The sequence below is a fragment of the Branchiostoma floridae genome, chromosome 1 (assembly GCF_000003815.2).
Source record: "Branchiostoma floridae strain S238N-H82 chromosome 1, Bfl_VNyyK, whole genome shotgun sequence".
In the NCBI taxonomy this organism is placed as follows: domain Eukaryota; kingdom Metazoa; phylum Chordata; class Leptocardii; order Amphioxiformes; family Branchiostomatidae; genus Branchiostoma; species Branchiostoma floridae.
The window spans coordinates 6,203,171-6,220,785 of record NC_049979.1 but is presented as its reverse complement, the minus strand read 5'-3'; the positions used below and the strand labels follow the sequence as shown (position 1 = coordinate 6,220,785).

Genomic DNA, 17,615 nt, shown 5'->3' with positions numbered 1-17,615 from the left:
AAAACATGTCCACTGCCCACCTTACAACCCCGGCTTTTAGGGACCCAGGAGCGTATGACTATCTGTCGGCTAAGACTGACTATGCCTACGCAGAAGGGAAGGGAGATGATGATGACGACAGCCAGCCACCAGCACTTCCATCCACCCACACTAGGCCCTCTCTGGATTCTAGGAGGCCCTCAAATGTCCCTCGGTTGTCTCGGGCAGGGATCGGATACTACACTCCCCCAATGGAGATGACTTCATTTGCTGGCTCTTCCAGAGGTATGCAAAGTAATCCTGATTTGTCATGTTAGAGTTCTAACTTGGTATATGGATGGAATATCAACCTATCTTGTGTTGTAGAGAGACAAGAGAAGTGTTTTCAATGCTCTTAAATGCTTTAAAATTTTTTTCTGTCTACCTGGTCTTATGCCTATGATGAAAGACTATTGGCTTGGGACAAAATCTCGCCTAAAGCCATTGTAAAATTCACCAGTTAAATTTTGACATAGAAACAGAAACTGATTACACAGTACTATTAAACTATATGCATAATTCTTCAGGGATCATGGAACAGCTGAGGAATGATGACGGAGATGACCTCAGCATCAGGGATGGGGGATATCTGACTATGGAGGCATCCATGCCAGACTATGCCAACCAGCACCATGACCCTTACTTGAGGGCCCAGGACGACACCTCTCGTGAAATAAGGTGGGTATAATTTTAGGACCTGCTCCACTTGCATCTATATTAGCAATGACAAGTTGTCCATGCATGCTCCACACAATCACAGTAAGCAACACTTTTGAGACTGATTTGTGAACATAAAAGACAATGACCTTAGATGTAAGTTTGGGGCACTGAGTATGATTTGTATAGTAGTCTGTTTGCTACATCATTTAACTGAAAATATATGGCATTCATAAACTTTGAACCCAAACATTCCTCTTAAGGAGGAATCGCCTTATAAATGGCTCTCAGATGGGTGATTCACAAACTCTCTATCTTCATGTTGCTTCTATAATAACTACCAGACAATTGCAACAGCCCATTACTAGTAGACGAAAAACAATGCATCTGTCAAAACTGTTGTGTACCTTATTACCCTCCAGGTATGGATATCTGCCCCTGAATACCAGTGGAAGAGGAGAGCAGCATCCATCCAGTGAGTACTACAATGGCCATGACAGACCAGCTGACACGCGGTACGGATATCAAAACCGCCATTCCAGGACACCTGTGGAGGACAGTAGTGAGCAAGACAGGCCAGGTGACACACGGTACGGACATCAAAGCCGCCAGTCCAGGACACCTGTGAAGGACAGTAGTGAGCATGACAGGCCAGGTGACACACGGTACGGACATCAAAGCCGCCAGTCCAGGACTATGGAGGACAGTACTGAGCACGATAGGCCAGACTATGTAAGGTCTAGGAACCAAAGTCATCAGTCCATGGAACCAGAGATGAGCAATAGTCAGCAGCAAGACAGGAACAACCAACATGCTTCTCCTGACAGGAGCGACAAACGTCGTTATTCCCACCAGGACTCTTCAGGGCCACAAGGTGATCACAGTACACCTTGGCAGTATGTTAGCCCTCATGCACTTCAAACCAGAAACAACAGCCAAACACGTCACCATCCCCATGGAGGACAAAGAGATGATGGACATTCCCGGAAATTCAGCTACACGAAAAACGTCCAACCATCACCATCAACTGGCAAGGACAAAGCTCCAGAGCGTCCCCATCGCAAACTACGAAGGTCAGGCAGGAAGAAGTCTGGGAACAGCACCGACCCACTTTTGTCTCCACACAATGATGACCTCTCTGGCAACCAGTTGGAAGAGGGAGAAGTGGATCTTTGGGGACAATTCAGTTAGGTTGAGATGGAGATCTGATTCCATGCACTGTCAATTACTACTAGTGGTTTTCTCCCATTTGAAAAGAATGGGAATCACAAAAATGATAAATGGTCCAAGAAACAAACAAAAAAGCTGGAGATAAATTGAATATTATGGATACAACAACTCACCAGAAAATCACTAGGCTATAAAGGTTCTTAGGGGTGATTAAAGATTCTATGTAAATGCTAAAATCTAACAAAGGAATAAGAAGCATTTAAAAAATATCCTGTTGTTAAACAAAGTCAACATTTATTCTCTCCGTGGCAACATTTGCAAAAGTAGTTCTTTGATATTGCAATGTCACATGTGTCATAATTGCAACTGTGTCTTGTGGCTTGGAAAGCAGTTGTTGTCGTGCAGCCCCCCTAGCTGCCAGGCACATCTATGTCTGAGGCCTCAAAATATGTCCAACATGTTTATATATGCTGTGATATTTCTTGTAAGGGTACTGCAAACCTGTAGAAGGAAAAACAAAACAATATTATCCAGCATTGTAGCATTTCAGCCATGTGCCTATTGACCAATAATTGATAACTGACATTCATAGCTTGACATCTGTGCAACAAATGATTGTTGTACATGTATTACTGTATGTAGTTCACATTCTAGAAGACTTGTATTTAAGTATAGTACAAGTTGCAGCATGGATGGACAGTTCTTTAGTTAACTTTTTTAAATTCTTTTGTTTGCATAGTCAAACATATCATCAGACTCCAGCTAGTAGACCAAAAATAAAGGTTGGGTAAAAGACATACCAATGCTACAAAATACGTATAAAAATTTCACCCAACACACCAAAGTTTGGATAGGTATCAATGAAGTGAAAATATGCCACCTCGGCTTTTCAGACCCATTCAAAGTACCAAATTGTAGCTGAAAGTCGCATTCTCTTTAATCTTTTCAAAAGTCTTAACTGTAATTTCCACCTCACCTCCACAATGTCACACCTTTCCAGCAGGGTCACTGTCCAACTTGGCGTCTGCCCTGCTGACTTCATACATTTCAACCAACCATCTAGATAAAAAGAAGGCATTAAATTATTGATCATCAACACAGTATGATAAGGTCATACTAAAAGTTTTGTCTTCATAAGGTTTCATGTATTCTAAAAAAATCCATACTCAGTCAGATTTCGCATTTCTTATATAGGAAAATCTAGTTTGAAAATCTAAACACACATGTGGAAAAGACAAAAAGCACTACAGTTGACATCAGTTTACAAAATGTTTCTAATGAGTGAAAAGCCACGTTGTTACCTCAAGATTACAGTCTTACTTGAAGTCTCGACATGAGCACTTAAATGCTCCCAAGGAGCGAGAGTCCAGGTGGAGGAAGATCTGGGTTAAGGCACGATCAGGAAGGAGCTGGAAACACTCCAGAGCCTCCAAAATAAGGAAAACAATCAAATTTAGGTGAAATTTATCATTTCTGCATTCTGACATATTAATCAAGCTATTGATGAATATATAAACAAGTCCTGGCATGATGGGTGTTGATGTTTCTCTTGGCATAAACTTATCTTTACATCAGAGCTATCAGATGTTGCCAACAAGTAACAAGGGATAGTTTTATTCAGAGTTCACTATTTGACCAAACAAAATACTTGAAAATGAGACAAATCTTCTTACCTGATCTGTAAGAGACATCTTGCCAGCAAATCCAAAGTCTAAAGTGTCGTTGCAGTCTGTTTTGTTCAAAACCTCTTGAATTTCTTCACATTGCTTTCCTTCAGATGCCTTTGGTCCACTGTTCAAATGGCCCTTACCTGTGTTTAAAATCAGAGCATTGAGGCAAAAACTTCCATTAATTTTGGTGGTTCGTTTGTTATTTTGAGTAAAGTAGAAGTGCCTAAATCTGACAGTGGAAAATAAAATTTATATTAAGGTTCAATGTTTACTGACCATTTGAAAGGCATTATGCTATCAACATTCCAAGAGGAAGTGATGAAAAGGTAAGAAAGGGACTGCTGAATGAAATGACAAATTTTCTTCCCACTGGGATCGATTGGGTCACTTCAATATACATGTATCACTGTAAGGTCAACAAATGGATATAAAAGAATATTAACATTGTGAAAGTATACTTAAACAGCTTAACATTTAGAACTTACTTTTCCTCTCATATCTCTTTGGTTTGGACATCACTGCCAGTTTCTGTACATCTGATGACTGACTATCATTGTCTTTTGGTGGCTTGACCATGAGAATTGGAAATTTGTCATCATAACCATGAATGCCTTTACAAATAGTGTTGAAAGGCTTGGCAACAAGCATCTGGACTGCCTCTGTGTTCAGATTAGCCGGCATTGTTGCCTGTTCCAGTGGCCGTCTGACCAGCGGAGGTGAGCCGTGAGGGCTGATGAGAGGTTGACGAGTTCTGGAGCTGACAGGAGACTCCGGTGGCCACACTGGTGGTTTGACATACTTTGTAGGTCTGAACAATGGCTCCATGCGCTCTTTGTCCCTCCTCCTCCTTCTCTCAGCCTCAACTCTTTCCAGAACCTCTCTAGCATTACAGGAGAACTGGCAGTACAGTTCTGACTGGAAATATTGTTTGAGCGGTTGGTTCTGTGCTGCCTGGGTGGCTTGTAATGTTTTGGGAGTGTGGAGGAGCAGGGTACCATGAGTTGGGAGGTCAACAGGAGATGAAATGGTTGAGAAGCTGGAGGAAGACTCAGGCTGATCATCACTGTCTGATATCTTCACCATCTGGGAGTAAGTACAAAAAAATAATACAGCATTTCAGTGGTAGGCAAAAAGTAACCCTTTATGATTATCGAAAGTCAGCATAAAGAACCCTTCGGTTGCGGTTGTGTAGCTAAAAATCCAGAATATATCAATTCATCGACCGGATTAAACTGTTAACGGGTGTATTGTGAAGTTGATACCGGTTCTGATGGTTTGTTCGTTCCGCAGCTTTGCCCTTGGTGCTGAATGTGAAATCTCTAGCCATCGAAACTCCGCCCTTGGTGCTGAAGTACGTTCTATGTGATTTCTATCTGTAACGTCCACAGCTGTTTCCATAACGTTTACTTCCCTCTCATATATTCATAGTAAATGTTGCAGAAAGTTTTGACTAACCTTCGATTTACGTTGCACTTCCCTGAAGTGTAGACAGACGGCCGTTGACGTCGACAATGTTTCGAAAGACGTGGTTGTATTGATTTGCCCTTCCTGACTTCGTACCATGCTTCGGACGTCACACACCAACAAAGGTTGTAAAAAAAGTAGTCCGTGGGGTTAGATATTTACACGATCGACATTAATGATTCAAACATCAAACTGAAACAGTGGCCATACGTTTGTAATAGTAATCAATAGTTGTCGTGTTACAATGCTTTGGAAAATGTTTAAAATGTCCAGATATTTTCTTTCAAACCTCCCCTATGTACTGGTTTTGGTGGACTATTCCATTACATTGACCAATCAGAGAGATTTGATATGCCCGGCTAATGTTGTAGTACTCCGCTGTGATACGGCTGTCGACCCCAAACAATACTAGACTACTTACCGCTGGCTTGCAGTTGATATACTTTTAAGACCATGATATCTCGAAGTTTGAAGCCTTAGATTGCCAATAATAAACAGTAAGATAGTTAAAAATGTTATCAGTACCGCATTAGTTACATGTTTTGTGATAACGGGACTTAATTTTACAAAAATAAAGCAACAACCAGTGTTGAACTGCTTGCTATAGTGAATGGTTACTCACTGCCGCAGTACCTTCTGCCCCGTCATCAGCTGGTCTCCGCCGTGCAGGAAGTAATGAGTTACACATGATATATGCCTAATTTTTCAACCTACGAAAGTCCGGGAGTACTACCCAGTTCAGGGCCAACAGGCAAGATGGTCCGGACGGCGATGCTGCTGTTTGTGGGGGTCTGCGTTTTACTGTTTGTGCGGGAGGGCAGCAGCGGGGATTGGACGGAGGAGAAGGTAACGTTTTACAACACAGTGTCCTAACGACAAACGTCCGTAAAAATGATCTCCTGGGGATCGGTGTTGTGGCTGTGAAATATGTACCATATGGGCCCATATGGAAGCTCACGGAGCCCTGATTCTACCGCATGTAGTTTGAGAAAAGTTGTTGTTGAACTTGAAGACAGAATACAGGCGGCACTTTGAGTGCTTGGCACTGACCCATGAAACTTGACCTCACACAACTCTGTAGTAAAACCAATTGTTTGGTTCGATTCGTCATTGTTTTTTTTACACAGCAGAAAACAATCAATTTTGTGGACTTGAAGGGACTAGGGAGGTTGAACTTGAAGACAGGCAGCACTTAAGTGTTTGGCCAGCAGACAGTCATACACCAGATGATTATTAACGTTATAAACATAAACTGATATTGTATATGTTAGAGTTGAGTTTGATTTTGTTTTACCTTATTGTATGGCAAGTAAATTCAGTCAATCTTCGTCTTTCTTAGCAACAAATAAGATGCTTGATGAACAAACAGCAATAAGAAGGCTTTCACTTTGAATGAACTAAATTAAACTGTTTGAAACAGTACTAGTGTAACAGTGGGGGGTTTAAGTAGTGCTAACTGGCCATGCCAAACGCCTGTCAGGCTTTTGGCTCGATCAGTTAGACCGCTGGTGTTGTGATCCTAAGGACCCGGGTTCGATTCCCGGGTCTGTCGGGATGTTTGTATATATTGTTTATTTCTGTTCTACTCGCCCCTCTGACTTCTTACATTGGCGCCCAACGTGGCCCTGGCCGGTGATGTGCCTGAAATCAGGGTGCTCGAACTTGGAGATTCGAGGACGAATCTTGAGAAGAAGAGGGGGAGTAGTGTAACAGTGGGGGGTTTAAGTAGTGCTAACTGGCCATCCCAAACGCCTGTCAGGCTTTTGGCTCGATCAGTTAGACCGCTGGTGTTGTGATCCTAAGGACCCGGGTTTGATTCCCGGGTCTGTCGGGATGTTTGTATATATTGTTTATTTCTGTTCTACTCGCCCCTCTGACTTCTTACACTAGTAAACAGATAACATTTGTGACGTTATGTAACTAATATGTTTTCATCCCTGACTGTAGCTTTTTAGGGTAAAATCAAAACCCCATTTGTGCAGCGACCTGCTAGAATGACGCACATGAAAATGCCATGTATTAATCACTGATCCGCAATAAAGGGCACATGTACCTACAGTCGTCATATCAGCCACAGCAACTCTTCAGGGAAATTTACCAAACCCATTAACAGTGATTGGAATACACACTGTGTAAGTTGCGTCATTCGCCCACATACTAGCTTTGACTTGCATACACAGATATATAGACAAGGTATAAAACTAGATCTAATGTTACCATATTTCATAATGTCCAGGAATCATACTTTTAGTACCTGAGGAAATGCAGCCATGTATGTTTAAAATACTTCCGAGAGAGACAAACCTTCTTCTTCTTTTACAAATACGTCTCTATTTTCATTACACTGCATTTGAAGTCAGCCTGTTTGAAGTGGAATCTCGACCCTGTCTGACCCCATTATCTTCAGGGAGTAAGGTGGAGATTGAGACCAGCCTCTGTCTGGTGCAGTGGTACAATTCCCAGTGGGTTATGCCATACAACAGCACAAGAGGTTCACATACCCCATCTACCCCATTAGTTCTGGTAAATTGTGAAAGAAGATTAGTCATCTTATTATACCTCATATCCATTATAACTTAAAAATGGAATAAGTGCCAGGCACTTGATACTCTAGTCTAAACTAATAACTATAGAGAAATAGTCTGATGTAGCTGTATCAGAACACACAGATAGTGAAGTTCGCTTGCTATAAAACTTTAAGTAGTCTTTATGTAACTCCAGTGTGAGGCCTGAATGGGAAAGGGCTTTGATACATGTAAATAGAGTTGTGTGTGAATTGTAGAATTTGAGGTCTAGCATTATGATGTGCATGGCATGTGGACTGGCCATGAATGAATATAGAATTCTTGTTTTTCAGAATAATCACAAGCTTAGAAAGCTGACTGAAAGCAAGCTGGAGAAACTGGTAAAGGATGTAGCCAACATTGATGACATGTGGGAGAAACTTCTCAGACCCATGTTGAAGGAAAGGGTTCCAGGTACGCCGGGAAACCAGATGGTCAGACAGGTAAACCCAGAGGTTTAATAGTCATGTTTGTGTTCTGTTTGGTACAACAATTTATAAACATCCACTCATGCTGGAGGCTCTAGTTGATTTCTTAGTAAATACTTACAAACGCTTACAAGTACTTGTTGATTATTAAGTTGTCAGGTATTGATGATGTTTAGTTTTTACTAATGTTTGTTTAGTTTAGGAGGTACACGTACATTGTACAGTTTTCACTCTGCATGGTTGTGCATGTGTGCGTGTGTTTTTGGGAGAATGTCGGAAGAACCTTTGGATGGTTGCAATGATATTTGGTACGTGGGTAGGTTTTGTTGACCTGATGGCCAAGTTCAATACTGGGCCTCCTGGTACTCAATCATGGCACTGTAGCAGACTTATGTATGTTTTGTTTGTATTTTTGTCCTGGACATGATGTGGTCTTGTTCAAATTGAATTTCCAAGTCAAATATGATTTCAAGCCTTTCTTAAATTCTGACATAATCACAACAAGCTTGACCCAAAAAGAAGGCCTGATGCCACCCGAGACAATTATTGTTCCATGCTCAGTTTAATCCCAGGTCTGTTGTTATCTTTGCCTTGATTTCTATGTTATCCTTTTGACAGCACATTGTACAACAGTTGAATAACCTGAAGGCAGGCTGGACTGTGGATGAGGACAGATTTACTGACAGCACTCCATATGGGGATGTGGAGTTTGTCAACATCATTGCCACACTGAACCCACAGGTAGCCTTCTCAATATGTGCCACAAATGATACCGGTAGTTTCTCCAATATTTGAAGCAAGTACATTGAAATGGGGACATGTTCTTTTTTTCTTTTGGAACATCGTCCTTTGAAAAAAGATCAAGATGTTTGATATTCCTGCCTTTGTAATTCAAATATCAGCTGCAAATACTGCATTACACAGATATCTCTAGTTCCACAAACTTGGTTACTCAGTAGTAGCAATAGCAGTAGTAGTAGTACTTTTTATGTATGTGCTGTCAGGTTTCTTCTCATTCATGACAAACCTGTCTATCACATCTTCAGGCCAAGAGGCATCTAACACTGGCCTGCCACTACGACTCCAAGAAGCTGAAAGGCTTTATCGGTGCCACCGACTCGGCTGTACCCTGTGCCTTGATGCTGAATATTGTGAAGAATCTAGATAGCCAGCTGGGTAGTATAAAGAACAAGGTGAGTATGTGTGATGTGGATGTCAATAAAGTGGCAGTTTTGTCTCAGCAGTGTGCAGCCAATTTGATGTCTATACAGTATACCTGAAAAGTTGTTTGATGATTCTAATATTATGGATTGAAAATGCATTTTAGCTTTGTTTACGATTGTTCCATACTCAGTCATGATTGCTAGTATTTCAGTTTATTACAAAAACATGAAATCGACCATATTTATGTCTTGTTTGATAGGATTCTGTATGTCTCTAAGATACCGGTCCTCAATGCAGGACAGATGCAAAATAACTCTTGTTGTTGTATCTGGTGTTTGAAGTTAACCAACATATTTACTTGATTACCAAGTCTTATTTGAAAGGAAGAAATGGCACATGTTACAATTTCCTGAAGAAATGTTTAATTCTAGATAAGGCTGAAGACTCCATCTGTAGTTTTGTGGCCGAGGACGTCCGCTGTTATACCATGGCATACCTTACTGTAGGAGTCACCAGTTACACCAGAACTCACCCCACTGACTCCTGTGTGTTCTATGTACCTCTAACACTGCTAGCATTGTTACCAAGACTAATCCACTGACCTATGCATTTGCTCTGTTAAACTAGCATAACATAGCATGTAACACCACCCAAAGATTTATGTGACTTCTCATAAGGTTAACCTATCACTGGGACAACATTCCTACCATTATGATTAATAGGCAAAAACACTGTTATGTCACAGGAAATACTCACATAGTTTACAAGAGATCATGGAAGGTTGTTTTGATGAGCTGTGCTCAGCTTTAGGCTCATGATCAGTTCAGATGGTTTGCAATATGTGCCATAAACTTTAAAGTATATATGTGTCATAAACTTTAAAGTATATATGTGTCATAAACTTTAAAGTATACACACTGTACATATCAGTGAATCCACCATTTCCCTGCTGACATGTCATGTAACCAGTGCAGATATGCCCATGAGTCCAATGGGTGAAGCATGCATGTATACATTCTGTCAGTAGCAGCCTTTCCCTCGTGTTCCCTTCCTCCCTTCTCTCATTCATCCTGTCTTGACTAATTCTCAGTGGACCCTCTGATGTATTTAATGACCACAAAGTGTGACTAGAAATTGCAATTTGTTCATTAGGTGTGCTGAGATTTGGTGCAAAATACTAATGCCACTACAGTCAGCTCATCAGCTGGAAAAATACAGTGTGACTGTCATCTGATGAAGCTATTCAGAAGCAAATTTCACTTGGTGAACCCAAAAAAAGCCAGATTGTCGCATCAGCTATGTCCTCTTTCCTCTTATTTTCCTCCTTTCTGTACACTTGTATGAATGGTGCTGCTGCAGCAACAATACCTTCGGGAATGGTGGCAGCGTTTCCAGGTGTGGGCTCGATGGGAAAGGCTGAGTGCTGAGACTTGGGAGGGGGCTAGACAGTATGCACAACAGGTATACAAACTTACCTCCTAACTGTCCTTAACCCAGCAAGGCATTCAGCCAACAACACGTGCACACTTTCTTACTGCTCAGCTTCCAGAAGCAATGGCTCTTGTCTTCTTTCTCACTTCTTGGAATTTTGGAGGTCTATCTCCTGGTTTTCACCAGTTTATAAGGCTTTGAATGGCCTTACTTGTCATTTTACTTTGTAAGGTAGGTCTAACGCTAAGTCTGAAATGTCAGCTGGATTCATGTGCAGATTTGCGCTGGTACAAAACATGACAATTTTGACCTTCACTGTAAAATTGCACTGGGATATCTGACTGCAAAATTGTTATTGGAAGTGTTGACATTGTACAGTTCAGTGTTTCCAATACAGCACGAAAAGAAAATAATGGACAGTGTGTAGAACATATGAAATATCATCCAACTTTCTGCATTTTTTTCAGCAGTGCATAGCTTTTACTTAAACCAAAAGTTGCACAAATTTTAATCTTCCCCTTGCGACAGTTTTTTCTTGTGACATGGCCATTTTCTATTTTCACAATGACCAAACTTGTCACACAAAGCTCTTCAGTATGATTCATGGATGTTGACCAGTGGAAGTGTGTGCCCTGTTGTTGACTGAATACTTGTTAATGCTAATGTTACTGTAACTGTTAGTTACCAGCTTTGCTTCCCATCATATTCAGCTCCGCAGCAACACATGCATAAAGGAAGATGGAACGTCATGTAAGGTGGGTCATGAAATCAGCAACTCAGGCTTTTGAAACGGGTGGCGGCTGAATATATTCTGGTGTTAGTCGGACTTGTAAGGTGGTTAAACAATGTGAAAACATCTAATCTTTGCATACAATCAGAATTATATATTGGTGCTAGTAGCTGACCACTAGTAAATGAGTGTTTCAAAGGGTACAGTTCTTTTCAATGTTTGTTGTGTTACCACACAGCAAATGAGTGCTATGCAGATCCTTCATAAAGCAGAGTTAATGATGTCAGATGCTCTTAAGTGAAAAAGATACGTCTGAAGTTTGCACAAATGATTTTGTGATTCGTGCTTCCAATTTCGTTGTTTGTTGAAAGCTGTGTCTGAAAGGATCTAAAACATCTATATGTCTACATCTAGTAGGTGTATCAAATAAAGGTTTGCAGCTTGCAGGCAGATAGTAATCATATAGAAAGTTTATTTGTACACCTGTAGGTTCCCGTGCTGCCGGAGGTGCCTTGTTTGTGGTGTCCCCTGTTACTGGTTACCATTATAGATCTTCCTGCTGGCTGCCAGGATCTAGTGATAAGGTGTAATATATATAGTAAATGACAAATGATAAATTTGTATTAGTCAAGTCTGTTGCTTATAAAATTACCATAACTTGAACCTATATTTAGCCCATACATTCATCACATGTAGGAAAAGATTGATCTTGATTTGTCTACAGGTTCTGTGTGCTTATCTTTTGTTAACGTTAACAGTGCAATAGATAGCCACTTGTGCAGATTTGTAAGTTACAGTGTAACACAATGATATAGGAAAAAAATTACCGAACTGGTTGCTAACAATGAATCTTTCACTTTCCCATGCAGATGCAACTTCATGTCTTCTGCTTTCATTTTGCACCTATAGTATAATTTTAGATATTGTCCATTTTCACTGTTGTGATTTACAATTTCCTTACACAAATTTCAGTGAAAGCAAATGTAGCAGGATGCAAATGTCAACAACACAGTTAGTTACAGATTTGATGAAGTCTACTGATAAGTTGTTGTTTCCATCTTCGTCCAGGAACCAGACTTGACTCTTCAGTTGATATTCTTTGATGGAGAGGAGGCCTTCCGTGACTGGACAAGTACTGACTCCATCTATGGAGCACGGCATCTGGCAAGGCAACTGGAAGAGAAACCACATGAGCAGGACCCCAGTCGAAAAATGCTGGATGGCATGGTGAGTTTGCATTGATATCATTTTGAGCTCATCTTTGCATTGTGTAAGATGCATCTTTGGTTTGCAAAATTGATTTGAATCTTGAAGCTGAATGGTATATGTTTTGTTTGTTTGAAGGATGTGATGGTCCTGCTGGACTTGCTGGGTGCCAAAAACCCCACCTTCCCCAACTTCCAGTTCCGAGGCTCGGCTGAGAAGTGGTACAACAGGCTGAAGGATATCGGTAAGTCAGCCGTGAGCCATAACCAATCAATGCATCTGAGATACGAGGATAGCTGAGGCGTATTGGTGAAATTTCTGTATCAAATTACAGTGATTTAATGATTAGTTGTTGTTCTGTACATGTAAACATGCTGAAGAGTAGCCTGAGTATCATCCTCCGTAGTGACCGCTGGCTCACGACTTTTGCTTGCTAACCACGGAGCAAAAGTCGTGAGCCAGCGGTCACTACGGAGGATGATACTCAGGCTAGCTGAAGAGATGTCAACAATACAAATTTTCACAACTACAACCATATTCACGTCTCCTGTGTTTACAAAATCTCTTTCCCCAAAGGGGGCTGGTCCGACAGGCCTCCAGGAACTAGATTTACTTAAGCTATGTATTTATGTAGCTACACCTGTGACATGAGAAGCATACAGATTCAGTATACAGTCAAACCTGTCTATAGCGGCCACTCAGGGGACTGGAAAAATGTGGCCACTATAGATCAATTGACCATGAGCAATAAGTTAACCCTTAAACTGCCAGAGTTTCAGCCCTATAAAATGATATCAGTGCCAGGGTTGGCCGCTGACCTCCAAAAAGGAACCCCCGAACAAGGCCGAAGTCCCTAACTTCCGGGGTTCGTGCACTACATGTGCAAAGCGGCTACTTCGGGAGAATATGCTATCCTGGATATATCCGGGTGCGGCACACAGGGCATGTTTATGCGTGCCGGATATATTCGGGCCTGGCAGTTTAAGGGTTAACACATGATTTCAGTACCCACTGATCTTTCTCACCAAGTAACACTGTCTTATACAGTCAAACCTTTATAAGACAATTGATGTGTGTTTCACAATGTAACCAGCGGTAACAGTGTTTTTCTCGACTTTGTTCTCACAGAGAAATCCCTGCATGCAAAAAAACTCCTGGATGAACACTACTCTTCCAACCAGTACTTCACCGGACGTCAGTATAATGGCAGGATCGAGGATGACCACATCCCCTTCCTAGAAAGAGGTTAGAGGATCTGTTTTTCTTTGACCAAGTCCAGCTCCAACTGGCATAAGGTTCCTGTTTATCCCAGCCTGGATCCCTCCTACTTGCTGCTTATTTGGGTGGCTTGGTGTAGAATCATGTGCTTGAGAGTCTCCTGAGGTAAAGGTGTGGAAATGGCCCTTCCCTCTTCTCCACATGTTGTTATTGTATCAGCAAACAATGGCAGCAGCCTGGTGTGAAGGATGTAGTGAGTTGTATGAACGTTTTTCAATTATATTAGCTTACAGAGTTACTTAATCCATCTAAACTTGCACATGTTTCAGGTGTGAACATCCTCCACGTGATCTCGGCTCCCTTCCCGCCCCAGTGGCACAGGTCGACAGACGACGAGGCTCACCTGGACAAGCCCACCACCGCCAACCTCAACAAGATCCTCACCGCCTTCGTGTACGAGTACCTGCATCTAGCCAGCGCCAGGAAATGACTAAAGGCAGATCTGTAGACAGTCTTTACCTTCTCCCTGCTGAGGCCTTTCACACCACATGTATTGGTTATGGGTGTAAGAGGGAGGAGGTTAAAACAGTTGTCTACAAATGTGCTACTGAAGGAATAGAGAGATGGTGAAGAGATGATGTCATGATAGTAAATAAAGCTATTTGACCAAAGTTTGTGTTTTGTGAATTGTGATATGTAAAAGATTCTTTTGGCACTGAAACTGGTTACAGTTCACTGACTCATGAGTATCTTCGTCACTGTAAATGCATTTACGTTCGCAGGGATTTAATTTCGCGGTGGCGGGAAAAAGCTGCTCGCGGTGGTTTTAAGTTCGCGGTAGCACCATGCACTGCAGTCTCTCACTGCCATGGAAAATTGACAAATTGAATGTGAATTGACAACATGAAAACCACTAACATAAAATCACTGCGAACGAGTCTACATTTACAGTAACTCGTCTTCCAAGATGTCATTGGAACATAATCCTCAACACTACACAATAAGTCAGGTACACAGCTGCTAAAGTTGTTTTGGAAGGCACCATTGTTCTACCTGATGTTCCACCTTTGGCTGGAGCACAGGAAGTGCCTTGTACACAACCCAACCTAACATGTAAAGTGCAATCCTACAATACCTGGAGTTTAGACATCCTTACCACTACCAATGAGAAGCTAAAGAATGACTAGGGCATATATATGTCTACTGGAAACACAGCCTGTAGAAACATGGTGGTTTGAACTCTCTAGCTAGCTGGGCTGAATTGTGGATTCCCAAAATGCCACTTATCCGGTGTAAGAAGGTTAGCATGGGTACCATTGTGGTTAGTTCAAATTCACACCTACCATGTCTGGGGCAAGTTTAAACTAACTAGGCTGGTACCCAGAATTGAGTAACCAGAAACAAATATTAGTATAAGAAAACTTCTGGGTTTATCAGAGCTACTCAAGTGTTCTTGTGATGATTTTAAGAGAACATGTATTTTTGATGTTACAAAGATAAGGTGATTCTATATTTTAAGAGAAATCTCTCACCAACAGTCATCACCATCAATGGAGGTGCAGTGTGATAGTAGCAAATGTTAAAAGTGGTCTACGCATTTCAAATATCTGATGTATGTGACAGTATAACAAAAAATCTCAGCATATTCTGTATTAATTGAAGGTATCATGAATATTGTAAATGGATGGTTTGCAGCCCATGGGCATGGGGTGTTGTTAGACTTTGATTTTTAGATGGTATGTTTTATATATGTGTGCTCTGTAGTAGTCCTTCCTCCTGTAGGACAAGTCCATTCCAGAAAGTAAGGAAAGTTATGGTTGTAAACCATAACGTTATAAGGTGCAGATGATTATGTCATGTTTTATTTCATGAAAAGAAGTCTTATGCTGAAGTACATCTAACTATAACTATGGTCAAGACTACTCAAGAAGACCATGAATATTACAGATTAAAATTGGGGTCTATGTGGACAAGTGGTCACAATAGAAAGGATTCAAAATATATCACCAAATAGTGGTCAGATTGGCCAGGTGTTCTTAATGTAGATGCGTCTAGCTGTATTGGTTTTACGTAGTACTGTATGATGTTTAGAATGCCTTAAATACTTTTACGATGTGAATGTTTTAATTGAGAGCAGTTTATGAACCACACTGGCAATGTCTTTTTGTGGGGCAGATAAAGGAAGGCAGACTGATAAATGTACTTCAAATTGCTGAGGTGAAAAACCTTGTTAGAGGAGGGTTTTGTGGTGACTGATGTATTCAATGCTGTGTTCTGTCCCACCAAGGAGGTTATAGAGGCTCCACAAGAACATTTTGGATGTAATAAACAATGTTTACAATCTGTTATTTCTCCATGTGTGTTCTTAAGTGTTTGTTTCTGTAGCAGTGTTAGCTAATCATCAGAGTTCTGGATATTGAATAAGGAGCTTGGCCCTCTAGAATAAAATATTAACGGTGGGAAATGATAAATCTTTCACACACTCTTTTGTTGCTGACTTTCTTTACTCTCCATACAGCTCCACTTTCTCTACTAGGATGTCTTTTTGTTGGTTTTATGGTGCAAAACGAAACCCAAAACAGAAGGCCCAACAGAAACAGAAAATGACCAAAACAAGCCGCAACGATAAACCTTAAAGCTGTGCTCAGTAGACTTTGTTCACATGATATGACTCAAACTGTGATGATGATTACACTCCAAGCTGAGGTTGGGGAAAATCATGACCACCATTTCTTATATGTCGTCTTTTTCTGTAAGAATAGCTGACAGAAAAAGACGGCATTTAAGAAAAAGGTCACAATTTTCCCCATCAACCTCTGATTAGAGAGTTTATAAAAGATGATGATATGTGTACTAAGTGCAGTGCTGCCATCTAGCAGATTGTGAATGAACTACAGTGTACGCTGTCATGGCGGAATCTTCTGGCGGAGACGAACTTTCGTCTCGACCCCATGAAGTTTCGCCCCTGTTTCCCGTAGCAGGGACAAAAGAATCGGTTTCCTCTGAAGGAGGAGGAAGTCTCTTCGCTGCCTACCAGTATGATCAGGCGTTAACATCTGCAGCGGCCGGTACGTGAGTTTGTCACGCTGAGGTGGGGAGGGGGGCCGGGCGTGGGGCTGCTCTGTTGTTCCACCTTGGCTCTATATTGCCTTCAAACATTTTCGACAAGTTACGATCATTTTCTTCCTTTGTGGTGGATGTTGACAAGATGAACCATAACGCAACCATAACGTTAACGTTACCAACTTGAGATTGTTGTATTGAAATGAATAAGAAAATCATGCAACAGCAGAAAACCTACCCTGGGAATCCAGACAGGACGGGTAGCTAGAGAGATTTCTTCGCGAGTTTTGTTCGGGGAGCCATGGCAGCCTGCCCGCCGACCTCACATGAGCTCGGCGGGCAGGTGTCTTGGGCTACCGATAAACTGCCCAAGCTGCCCGACCCCGGATGGCTCCCAGGGTACAGAAAACCCCATTTATTACAAAAATTGACACAGCACATGTTTCACTTTCAGGTCTTGACTGGTTGCAGAACACAAGTTTCCCTCAGGCCCATGTGGCAGACCTGAGGAAGCTGCAGGGTCAGAGGTTAGCTGAAGAGGATAGGTGGGTTCAATGTTAACGTTAACCGTTGTTAACGCGTAATTAACATTATAATCGCGTGTTAATGCGTTAATTACCGTTAACATTATAATTGCCAAGTCATAACTTACATCACTAATTTTTTTTCAAACTGATGGTCTCCCCAGAGTATCAACATTCTATAACAAAATTGATCTTAATCTACAGCATAAAATATATGTTTGGTTGGTTTGGTTTATTCGATCTCCCTTATGGGGTTTTCGGAAAAACCTGTCCAGTCCGGAATGCGGAAAACCCTGTCCAGTCTGAAA

At 41.4% G+C, this 17,615-nt stretch overlaps 3 protein-coding genes across 6 annotated transcripts; 2 read left to right on the top strand and 1 right to left on the bottom strand.

The window, feature by feature from the left end:
• The first annotated feature begins 5 nt into the window (after positions 1–5).
• Positions 6–1,866, top strand: LOC118425175 (transcription termination factor Rho-like). The gene is made up of 3 exons (XM_035834010.1): positions 6–264; positions 546–696; positions 1,098–1,866. Exons 1-3 carry the CDS (start codon positions 6–8, stop codon positions 1,864–1,866), a joined length of 1,179 nt encoding a protein of 392 aa, XP_035689903.1.
• A 248-nt stretch (positions 1,867–2,114) lies between these two features.
• On the bottom strand, positions 2,115–5,218 carry LOC118414704. Of its 2 annotated transcripts, none has more exons than XR_004831015.1 (6): positions 4,971–5,218; positions 4,001–4,598; positions 3,519–3,655; positions 3,147–3,272; positions 2,822–2,904; positions 2,115–2,346 (listed from the first exon to the last, which is right to left on the bottom strand). XR_004831015.1 is itself a non-coding variant. In XM_035818900.1 (6 exons), the coding sequence occupies exons 1-5, from the start codon at positions 5,076–5,078 to the stop codon at positions 2,832–2,834; spliced, it is 1,023 nt and encodes a 340-aa protein (XP_035674793.1). In that variant the 5' UTR covers positions 5,079–5,210; the 3' UTR covers positions 2,115–2,346; positions 2,822–2,831. The 2 variants fall into 2 exon arrangements, 1 of the variants encoding a protein (XP_035674793.1); XM_035818900.1 differs by having other exon boundaries at positions 3,166–3,272; positions 4,971–5,210.
• A 383-nt stretch (positions 5,219–5,601) lies between these two features.
• On the top strand, positions 5,602–16,065 carry LOC118414679 (glutaminyl-peptide cyclotransferase-like). Of its 3 annotated transcripts, none has more exons than XM_035818882.1 (9): positions 5,602–5,825; positions 7,837–7,986; positions 8,590–8,712; positions 9,018–9,164; positions 10,495–10,596; positions 12,365–12,523; positions 12,641–12,746; positions 13,631–13,747; positions 14,050–16,065. In XM_035818882.1, the coding sequence occupies exons 1-9, from the start codon at positions 5,673–5,675 to the stop codon at positions 14,208–14,210; spliced, it is 1,218 nt and encodes a 405-aa protein (XP_035674775.1). In that variant the 5' UTR covers positions 5,602–5,672; the 3' UTR covers positions 14,211–16,065. The 3 variants fall into 3 exon arrangements, with proteins under 3 accessions (XP_035674775.1, XP_035674781.1, XP_035674785.1); XM_035818888.1 differs by lacking the exon at positions 10,495–10,596 and adding an exon at positions 11,277–11,321 and having other exon boundaries at positions 5,603–5,825; XM_035818892.1 differs by lacking the exon at positions 10,495–10,596 and having other exon boundaries at positions 5,605–5,825.
• The last annotated feature ends 1,550 nt before the right edge of the window (positions 16,066–17,615 follow it).

Bases quoted from the DNA above. Each gene is read 5' to 3' on its own strand.
- LOC118425175 (XM_035834010.1), top strand. From the start codon at position 6: ATGTCCACTGCCCACCTTACAACCCCGGCTTTTAGGGACCCAGGAGCG. The intron at 265-545 runs GTATGCAAAGTA...ATAATTCTTCAG, and splicing joins ATTTGCTGGCTCTTCCAGAG to GGATCATGGAACAGCTGAGG. The intron at 697-1,097 runs GTGGGTATAATT...ATTACCCTCCAG, and splicing joins GACACCTCTCGTGAAATAAG to GTATGGATATCTGCCCCTGA.
- LOC118414704 (XM_035818900.1), bottom strand. From the start codon at position 5,078: ATGGTACGAAGTCAGGAAGGGCAAATCAATACAACCACGTCTTTCGAA. The intron at 3,656-4,000 runs GTAAGTTCTAAA...TTTTAAACACAG, and splicing joins AAAGAGATATGAGAGGAAAA to GTAAGGGCCATTTGAACAGT. The intron at 2,905-3,165 runs GTAAGACTGTAA...CTTTTTATCTAG, and splicing joins TGCTCATGTCGAGACTTCAA to ATGGTTGGTTGAAATGTATG.
- LOC118414679 (XM_035818882.1), top strand. From the start codon at position 5,673: ATGCCTAATTTTTCAACCTACGAAAGTCCGGGAGTACTACCCAGTTCA. The intron at 5,826-7,836 runs GTAACGTTTTAC...CTTGTTTTTCAG, and splicing joins GGGATTGGACGGAGGAGAAG to AATAATCACAAGCTTAGAAA. The intron at 10,597-12,364 runs GTATACAAACTT...ATCTTCGTCCAG, and splicing joins CTAGACAGTATGCACAACAG to GAACCAGACTTGACTCTTCA.